General features: G+C 36.6%; 1 protein-coding gene across 1 annotated transcript; it reads right to left on the reverse strand.

The window, feature by feature from the left end:
• Positions 1 to 1,636: 1,636 nt before the first annotated feature.
• Positions 1,637 to 6,965, reverse strand: ucp1 (uncoupling protein 1). The gene is made up of 7 exons (XM_066718385.1): positions 6,797 to 6,965; positions 5,456 to 5,589; positions 5,084 to 5,291; positions 4,126 to 4,323; positions 3,706 to 3,807; positions 2,944 to 3,124; positions 1,637 to 2,509 (listed from the first exon to the last, which is right to left on the reverse strand). The coding sequence occupies exons 2-7, from the start codon at positions 5,579 to 5,581 to the stop codon at positions 2,395 to 2,397; spliced, it is 930 nt and encodes a 309-aa protein (XP_066574482.1). The 5' UTR covers positions 5,582 to 5,589; positions 6,797 to 6,965; the 3' UTR covers positions 1,637 to 2,394.
• Between the last annotated feature and the right edge of the window lie 3,782 nt (positions 6,966 to 10,747).

Here is a 10,747-nt window from a genome sequence, read left to right on the forward strand (position 1 = left end):
GATTGGACCTTTGTGACATGGTGCATTATCCTGCTGGAAGTAGCCATCAGAGGATGGGTACATGGTGGTCATAAAGGGATGGACATGGTCAGAAACAATGCTCAGGTAGGCCGTGGCATTTAAACGATGCCCAATTGGCACTAAGGGGCCTAAAGTGTGCCAAGAAAACATCCCCCACACCATTACACCACCACCACCAGCCTGCACAGTAGTAACAAGGCATGATGGATCCATGTTCTCATTCTGTTTACGCCAAATTCTGACTCTACCATCTGAATGTCTCAACAGAAATCGAGACTCATCAGACCAGGCAACATTTTTCCAGTCTTCAACTGTCCAATTTTGGTGAGCTTGTGCAAATTGTAGCCTCTTTTTCCGATTTGTAGTGGAGATGAGTGGTACCCGGTGGGGTCTTCTGCTGTTGTAGCCCATCCGCCTCAAGGTTGTACGTGTTGTGGCTTCACAAATGCTTTGCTGCATACCTCGGTTGTAACGAGTGGTTATTTCAGTCAAAGTTGCTCTTCTATCAGCTTGAATCAGTCAGCCCATTCTCCTCTGACCTCTAGCATCAACAAGGCATTTTCGCCCACAGGACTGCCGCATACTGGATGTTTTTCCCTTTTCACACCATTCATTGTAAACCCTAGAAATGGTTGTGCGTGAAAATCCCAGTAACTGAGCAGATTGTGAAATACTCAGACCAGCCCGTCTGGCACCAACAACCATGCCACGCTCAAAATTACTTAAATCACCTTTCTTTCCCATTCAGACATTCAGTTTGGAGTTCAGGAGATTGTCTTGACCAGGACCACACCCCTAAATGCATTGAAGCAACTGCCATGTGATTGGTTGGTTAGATAATTGCATTAATGAGAAATTGAACAGGTGTTCCTAATAATCCTTTAGGTGAGTATATATATATATATATATATATATATATATATATATATATATATATATATATATAAACAATTTAGTTGTAAGACACTATTTATACCCACTCTGGGTGTATTCCTGTCTTGCGCCCTATGCCTGCCGGGGATTGGTTCTGGCTTCCCTGCCACTCTCACCAGGATAAGTGTTTTTTGAAAATGGATGGATGGATGGACAATATTTATAGTAGAATTAAATTGTAATTATTTTATGCATTTTGCATTTGTTGTAAAATTAAAACAAAGTATATTTACTGATAAGTTGCTTATGTAAACCCAAGGACATGATAAAAAAGAGGCCTTTGTATCGCCTCTCCACACCTTTGAAGTCACAATTTAGTTGTTTTGTATTGAATATATATATGTTAAGGCATAATCCAGCCCTGTAAGTGTATAACAAACTTTTTTCCTTAAAATATGTCTTAGGGGGAAAAGCAACAAAGGTGTCTGTGTCTATTTGGACTCTGACCTGGTGCATTATTCAGAAATGCATGCAATGTTTGTATCAAATAGAAAAGTAATCTGAATGTATAATCTAGGTGATCCTCCGGGCTTCTGTTTTCTCTAGAGGACTAACCACCTTGTCTTTTTCCAGCTGAATCATTGAATAATTTCCAAATTAAAACATCAAGGCAACCAATTTACCATAGAATATCTAAATAGTGTAATACTCGCATGAATGTATTAAGAACGCAAATAAAGTGTTGTATTAAAAATATGTATTTTATTATGGTTAATTGTCAATATAAATATGTGAATTGGTACTTTGGTTAAAAAATATATATATGACTGTTCCATTAACAAGCATGTATGTTGTAGCAAGCTAAACCTGATTTATTCAGTCTGCTGTGGACTTGGGAGCTCGGTGCCCCAGTTTCATTTCCAATCCTCACTGCTTCTTGGTCAGCTAGGTTAGTATTCACTTTTAGGTTTTAAGACCTAATCAGAATAAAGTAAGTCTCCATATATGAACCTAATTCTGATACACATAACTTCACTCTCAAACTAGAAAACAGGGCTCCAGCATGGCTGCAATAATTCAGAAACTAAAACTTATTGAGAATCCACTTTGTAGAATCAGGAGGAAAAGGGACCTTCTTGCTGTCTCCCAGGGACGTCTTTCTCTTTCACAATTCTGTGAGGATACAGTTGTGCTCAGCCACTTGTGGCTAATTACTTTCAGTCAATGCATACATTAACATGCACAACCATCTTTCCCTTTTTACAAAGGAGTAATTACCTTTGGTAATTAAATAAACAACTTCAGGCTCTGAAAGACCCTCAGACATGTCATTCTCCCCGTTGTAATAATGCATTCCTTCTTCGCCGTTACATCCAGGGCTATTCTTCCGAGTGGTCTTTTTGAGGCTCAAAATTGCACAGGGTGATTGGTCCATTAGATGCATTTTTTTCATACTAGGAAAAACTCATGGGGGTTATTGTCTCTAGCGGGGCAGATCAGTTACGTAGCAATTTCTATAGATTGCTTGGACATCATCATTGCCCTTTTCAGCTGTTCATAAGAGACAAACATCACTACATTCCAGGAACCCAGCCTTAAGAATGAGGGAACAAATCTGCAAAATAAAACAAAGAAAATCAAAATTTGGAGTACGAACAGGGTCCTGTTGGTAGCAGGATGCTTTTCCTGCAAAATAACCTGCAGCTGATTGTATGTAACTGCTTAACTGTGCTAAATGCACAAAGTTAAAAGTAAATCGTTTTGTTGTTGTTGTTTTTTTGCAACATTGGTTGTTTGGTTTTCATGTTTAAAAAAGAAAAGCTTGTAAATGTAACTCAAGTATCTAGATCTAAAGCCTAATCTGTAATCTGCTCTGGTTTCTCATGCATCCTTGATTTATGTCATTCTTACAATCCAGTTTTTGCAAGAGAATATAATATGCACAAGTTGATTAATCACCCCAATAAGCAAAAACAAAGAGAGATTAATGCAGCATGAGTTAATCTTGTAGAGAACAGAAACAAGTTTGTATCTGTGTGTGGGACTCACCCTTTATAAAATGCTGTTGGCCCCTCTTTGGTGAGCATGGTCCAAGCACAGTTTAGCGCACTTGTGTATTGTCCTGGGGGTGAGTTCATATACCTAGTCTTAACAACATCCACTGGGGAGGCTATTACTGTAGTGCAGAACCCAGCCCCGAAAGCTGACACGAAGTGACATGGCAGATTATCTGTAATACAGCAAGAAAAGTGACACATTCAATGCTACTATTCTAAATCTGATAAGGACATAGACAATAGCAATGTGTTATGTAACTAAAAAGTGTAATTCAGTTATTATATGTGATGGCTATCATAACAGACAATTATCTTATATTAAATGTATATTAAGGTGGGTGAGTTTACGCCACATCTGTCACAGAGCCTTGCTTTATTTTCCAAATTCAGCTGCTCTCTGTCATTTGAAGGTAAAAGAGAGAAAGTGATGTTGCTGTGGAAGACTACATGAAATTGAAAAAGCCCTGTCAAAGAGCCACCATCGTACTCAGTTTACACTGGTGCCTCAATGAGAAACTTCATTAAATGTATTTATTTATTTTTACACTAAAGGTTTGTTAGAATTATGAACATGCTGTCCAGTTGAATCCTTAGGTATCTCACATATCGCAGGTGGTTAAATCAAAATAGAATGGTTATGTCTATATACATACAATTAACAATCTGATTGTTGTTATAGAACATGTGGAGAGATATAGATAGACAGAGCGTAGACAGCTAAACAGTGAACAAAAAGTAGAATTTGCAAACACACCAGTCAGCAGTTTGTGGTTCAAAATGGCCTCCTTAATGATGTCATAAGTCACAAGTTCTGTGCAGTTGACAAGGGCATTCCTGGTGATATTAGGCAGTGTGCCTAAAGAAAGTAAAGAACAAAATAATATTTACACAGATATGTGTAGATACAAATGATAGTGTTGTTTGAATGCATGCCAATGCACTTTAGTTTCCCTAGAAAATGTTTAATGTTACTTGTCAGATGTTATCACTCAGTGAAATTGTCATTTGCTAATAAATGCCCCATATTATAAGGGTAGATCACCACACAGTACCACCCTCCAATTAGATGGATGACAAGAAAGAAGCTGCACACATCCTCTGTGAGGCTTATTTTGTCTACAGCTGTCAGAAACAACAAAAGCACTCTGTGCAGATGAGACTCGATTCTGCTGACCTTTCCACAGTCCTCTCAGCCCTTCCTGATTGAAGATTTGCCTGTATGCCTGAAGGGTGCCTTTGTATCGCCTCTCCACACCTTTGAGGTTCAACTGAGCTTGAAACCTGACTTTGACCACGTCCGTGGGCTGAGCTATAGACACTGCCATGGCCCCTGTGGTGCAGCCTGCCAGGATCCGAATGCCAATACCAGCGTCTGAGAGAAAATAAAAGGACACAGGTCTTGCCAGCACGTTCAACTAGACACCAGGGCGACAAATCAAAATGCAGATCGAATCATTATAAGAAGACAAGGAACACAAACCCAGGACCAGGGCTGAGAACTACTTCACTAGTATCACTGGATATTATTGAGTTATGTAAAGTAACTTGCATTGAAAGAAGGTTTAAGTATGCAAAATATTCACATTATGTGTTAAACCAAGGCCTCTTACACTGCACCACAATATTACAGCACCTTTCCTGTAGCCCTTGACTGTGACCCTACATCTTGACAGCACTTAGCTTTTACCGTCCAGGATGTAGGACATCACTTACGGTACTTGCTTGTTAAAATTGTAAATTGGAATTTGTAAAATGTATTTTGAATTGCTGTTTAGTTTAATTGAATTTGTAATGATTGATGCCTTTTACTTAACTGTATTTTTGCACTTAGTTTTACACTTATGTTGTAAATTGCCCTGGATAAGGGCGTCTGCCAAGAAATATTATTATTATTATTATTATTAATAATAATAATAATAATAATAATAATAATAATAATAATAATAATATTACTGGGGGAGTTCAATTAAAATGTGGTGAAATAAAATAGTTAAATAATTTCCCAATCTAGCATATTTAATAATATATATATATATACTAACAGAAACATCCTGCCATAACTTTGAACCTAGATAATTGCTATCTTTAGCAATTTAAGAAAGCTGTACCATTCTTAAAATGCTTGTACTTACTGTCTTTTCCACCTGTGTACAACTGTTTGACTGTGTCATAAAGTCCGATGCGGATAGAAGCAAAGCTCATCTGCCTCTGAAGTCCAGCCACTAGCCCATTATAGAGACTTTTTGGTCCTTCTGTTTTAACCATGGTGGTGATGGTCCCGAACACTCCTTTGTATCTGATGTTCCTTGCAGCTTCGGCAGCCACTTTCTCCCCTTGAATCTAGGACACATGAAGAGCTGTCTTAGAAAATGTGCTCTGGTGGGAAATGTATGAAGAGTAAAATGTAATACTGTGAAACCATTCTGTGATATTGGATGACATTTCTGCATGACTGACTGCTGTTTCCTGTGGTAAAGCCAGGGCAGATGAATATGCACTGTTACCTGTAATCTAACTTTGGCCGTGTCCAGGGGGAAGGTGAACAGGTCTGCGATACAGGCAGCGGTTCCAGCACTGAGGAACTTCACTCCCTGGGTGGGGGGGGTATCTGAAGGCTTCAGTCCGACCATCTTTGGAGCTGCCAAAGAGAGAAACAGAGATATAGTTCAGCAAGAAGCAGTACTCCAGAGAGGTAACTTTCCCCCCTTTAAAATAGTACATGCCTTACAAATACTATATATATACTATCTCCATTCTGTACATTTGGGCAGCTCAATGGCAGATCCAAAATATGAATAAATAAGAAAGAAAGATGGGGATGGGACAGCAACCCCCAGTGACATGATTGTTAATGACATCTCTCAGCCACCTCCATTACTTTGTATTGGTCAGTAATACAGAAATGTAATTGCTACACTCACTTCATGTCCATCGGATTTGAAGCTTCATTTTGACCATATAGGTATAACAATGTTATTTAATTAAGCACATACTGAAGCATGTGACTGCACATAATTACACATGTGCAGTTAACTTCAACAATACTTCCTATTGCTTCAGTCATGTTTTCTTCTTTTCTCAGGCAGCAGGTTGTTCAGCATTTTTTTATATCTTGGTTTCCTTTTCTTTCAGTTTCAACATTATTCAATAACTAACACCATTTTATGCAATTTCACAAAGCTTCTATAAACATTTGTCATCAATACAGAACTTTATTATATGTCCCCTGTAATAAAGGGGATTGCATTGAGCAAAAAGCAATATTAAAAATATATTTTCTCCTAAGCTTTCTCTCAACCAGGAGAAAGACAGTGAATAATACAGCATCCCTCATGAAAAAGAAATACAGTCCAATACACCATAAACATATTTAGTATACCTATCCAACTTGCAGATAAAGTGTACTTAGTACTTAACTACTTCTTTTCATAAGGTTTGATACAATGACTTACATCATATTGCAAATATATGCAGTGTGCATAATTCCCTGTTTACATTAAAATGTTGCCATTTTCTACATAATATTGTTCAACATTAGTCTGTATTTCTTGATTCAGTAAATGCAGTGTTACATCGATTCAATCTTCCAAGATCTACTATTAAATATTTAAATTACTGAAGTACAATCATTTGAAAGGGTACAGGTAAATTGTATTAAAAAAAAAAAAAAACAATATCCATGATTACATAATAATCCGTGAAATGACGCTCTGAAAGGACACTTCTTTCTCAGATTGTATCCATAATTTAATTTTGACATGCCGAATTACCCTACATTGTTACAGCATACGTTGTTTGTTACTAACATTAAGCAGAGAAGCTATGCATGTAGGAAAGGTACTTACTTTGTGAAATCCAGTGGATGATTACTTCAGATCCTTTTCGGGATACCTTAGAGCAATGTATTTAAATAAATGTGAGGCACTTTAATTGTCCTCTTAAACTAAGAAGTGAAAGGGGAATGAATTTGTGATTTTCTTTTTATAATGACTTTTCTGAAGCCTGGTCAGAGAGGCGTGTCTTGGTCCATGATCGCCGAGTTGTTTGACAAAGTCCACTGTCATTGTTTGTCTGCTGCAGACCTTAACCCTGTCTCTGCACAATGACTGCCACGCATTTATGCAGCTTCGGATATAGGATCGGTGCAATTATGTGGATCTGTGCATTTATGTATTTATTTGGTTGATTACTGGGTTGTTTCTGTACCATCAGTTAAAGGGCAAACTATGTCATTTTGTATTTGGGCACGATATCCAAGCTGGCGTAAGTGCATTATTGGAAAATTATTTATTTTAATTTTCTTGAACGTAATTTTGTTCTTTCATAACTTGAAACAATCATACCCCTAATATCGTCTTTACATTAATTTCATGCATTGTTATGATACAAATTACAATAATTGAATATCCTTTCAGTTTTTTAAAATGTATGATTATTGTGTATATTAATTATGGGTCCAGTCATCAAATTGAACCTCTACTAGTCCTTACATTATTTCTAATCACAGTAGCAGGTTGCAGGGGCTCGCCACCGCACAGCCAATGGTTGAGAGGGTGTGTGAACGGTCACCTTTGGCCAACAGGAAAAGCATTAAATGGTTACTAACAGGGTAAAAAAATCGCGTTCTTGCAGTGCACATTTCCGCAGTTCTGCGCAGATCTGCACTTTTGAACCAATTACATTACACGAAAAGTGCAGATGTGTGCAGAAATGCGGAAATATGCGCTACAAGAACGTGACCAAAGTTGCAGGAATCTGGTGAGTCGATTCTGCTATTACAACAGTTGCTGATCTACCTAGAAATTTAAGAAATAACTAAGCAAGCAAATGACATGGGTTCAGACTTTAAGGGACATGTTAAGCTTTTTAAAAATAAGATCATAAGCACTCTAAATGATTCCTTGGTTTGAAAAGGAAAACAGAAATCTCATGCATCCTGTATGTTTATTAATTTAATTAATAATGATATGACAATCTCATGGACTCATCATCCAAAGGTGCACCAAGCTATATTGTATCATTGTATATATTTATAACACATGGTATTCTCTCCAGACAAGTATTGTAAATTAAAGTATTCTCAAAGCCATGATTGAGATTCCTACATACCTCTACTTTTAGTACAATGGACATGTAATGTGATTTATTTGTAGAGGAGATAGAGCGAGAAAGCTTTTTTTTTAGCCTTATATTGGCCTGGCTACATGAACTACAACTGACTAGTCCTTCCATACATCATGAATGAGTTATTTAAAATGCATTTCATTTTTCCACAATCAATCATTACAATCAGCAACTTCTTAATTTCTCTAAGAGCTGTTATGGTTGTTCGTGTTGTTAGTTGTTCTTGCATTTGTTTTCTGGTTCCATTATCATTTATGTTTTATGTCAATAGAAAAAAGAGTTGTGATTATAATTTTGCAGACAACTGGTGAAAAATGAATGGCTGTCTATTCTACTTTATTTAACCTTTGCATCCAGCTAGTATAGTGTCTATAATATTATTATTACAAATGTGTATATTCCAAGTTTCAGTGATCTTGTAGTCGACACAAATCTCTTGCTATTAACATGGAGTACCTATACAATTTCTTTTCCAAACTTATCTAATGGCTTGCTTCAGATAATGTTTCATTTTAAGTTGAGTGGAGTTCATGGTTATGATACTGCGGTTCAATGGGACACTGATAACAGGATCGTTTCATAACCCCTTCTGTCATAAACAGCTGGTCTCCACTGGTTCATTCTTGGATTTAAAAGAACATTATTTCGAAACACCTAAATGTACATGTCTATAAGAAGAAAAGTATATCATGTTAATTTTGTGGCTGACTGTATCTGTCCTGGTATCCTAAACAAATAAAAAAGTTATTTATCAATGTTTTTGTTGCTTTTTGCTGTTTAGTTTTTTTGTGTGTTTGTTTTGCCAAAAGTTGATCTAGCTCTGCTTTGCTGCCTGGTTGTGTCTCACAAGGTTACTGAAGCAAGCAAATACAGCTAAGTCTTGCTTCATGTAGCTTGTGCTTTCACCCTTGACCATCTAGTGATGACAGAAGATATTTACAGCCGAAGGTGTGTTTATTTTTTTCATAAAACATTTTAAAACTGCAAGTAAACCTTTTGAGCATACACCACAGCTAACAGTCTATTCCTATTCCAGTTAGCATAATCTGATATGTGTATATTTATAGAAAAACAAATGAAACACTAAATGTTAAATACTAATACTGCTGGGATTTCCAATGCTGGTAATTTCCTTCTCTACTGAAGAAAGATAAAACCTGTCTGCTTTTTAACAGTGCTTTCAGTTTCAGGGAGATGTCAAATGAGATTAAAAGAATGCCAGGGACACTGTTCTGAACTTTTTTAAGGCAGTCTCCTATAATGCAGCATGCCTAGCCTAGAAACCTTCAGTTATGACACAGAAACACCTGGTACGGAGCTAAGGCCCACACATTATTTACAGTTTTTTTTTTTTTAAAGTTCAGAGAGCACTTAATTCACCAAAACAGTCAGTCATCTCCAGAAACAACATACATTCCATTTGCGTAATGGTACGTAATTGATCCTTTCAAGTTTAACCAATAACTAGTGAGGGAAGGTGGTGACACTCGACACATCACTCCTGGAACATTCTTATCAGTCTGACGAAGTTCATACAATAAACCCAGGATAAGGTACTTGTTGAGGCAGGAAAATGTGGGTAAACAGAACAGCATCAAGAAGCAGCAAGTAACAATATCCTCACCTGGTAACAATGCCACTTTCAGGTTTTGCTTGCAGGGCTCCACAATTTAAATATACACACTGGCAGTGATATTTGCTAAAATCCAACTAAGGTGGGAATACTGTCCAGTTGCAAATAAGTGTATTAAATAAAGTAATATAAATTAACAGAACATATAAATACAACTATTTCTATAATCTCTAACTGTCCAACTGAAATATATAAAATAAAGTAGAAATTAAACTATATTAAAACAACTAAACATAGAATGCATACAATGCAAAATGACCATCAAAGAAAATAATTAATATTTGACAAAAAAAGATGTATCTTTCAAATGGACAATTGTGTCCTGACCAGATACTGCATCCACACAGAAAACATTGACTTATGCAAAACAACTTTTTACCATTTTTACCCTCATTTTACCATTTGAGTTCCCATCATAAAACAGTTACTGTACGACTAGTTATCTACAACACAGAATACCATGTTCACATATTTATGGTAATCCCTAACAAGGACAATTATTCTGTACAGGAATATGTTAGAAAGCTCAACATGTTGCTTAATAGATTACAGACAACTATTAGGTCTTACAGGGGGATAAAGCTAGTTATGCACACACAATGCACACAGAATAATTGTCCTTGTTAGGGATTACCATAAATATGTGAACATGGTATTCTGTATTGTAGATAACTAGTCGTACAGTAACTGTTTTATGATGGGAACTCAAATGGTAAAATTGGCTTTTGACTTTTGACTCTTCAACCAAAGGTTATAATTGTTCTAATTTCAGCTCCACATTAAATCTATCTATATCCTATAAATGGGAACAGAGATGTTTTTGAAAACAAACAAAAACACAACTCCTCTTCAATTAGGAAACTGTGACCTAAAAGAAAGGTATGTGAGAGAGTGCAAACAGGAGATATGGTAAAGAATACATGGTGCTTTTTACAGGAGCAAAATCATTCTGTTCTTCAGTATTATGTAATACCCTACATCCTAGGGCCTAGGAAAAGCAGTTTGTAGGTGAAAGGTTTATGTTTGCAACATTATAGTG

Source organism: Amia ocellicauda, chromosome 12 (genome assembly GCF_036373705.1).
Source record: "Amia ocellicauda isolate fAmiCal2 chromosome 12, fAmiCal2.hap1, whole genome shotgun sequence".
Taxonomy (NCBI): Eukaryota; Metazoa; Chordata; class Actinopteri; order Amiiformes; family Amiidae; genus Amia; species Amia ocellicauda.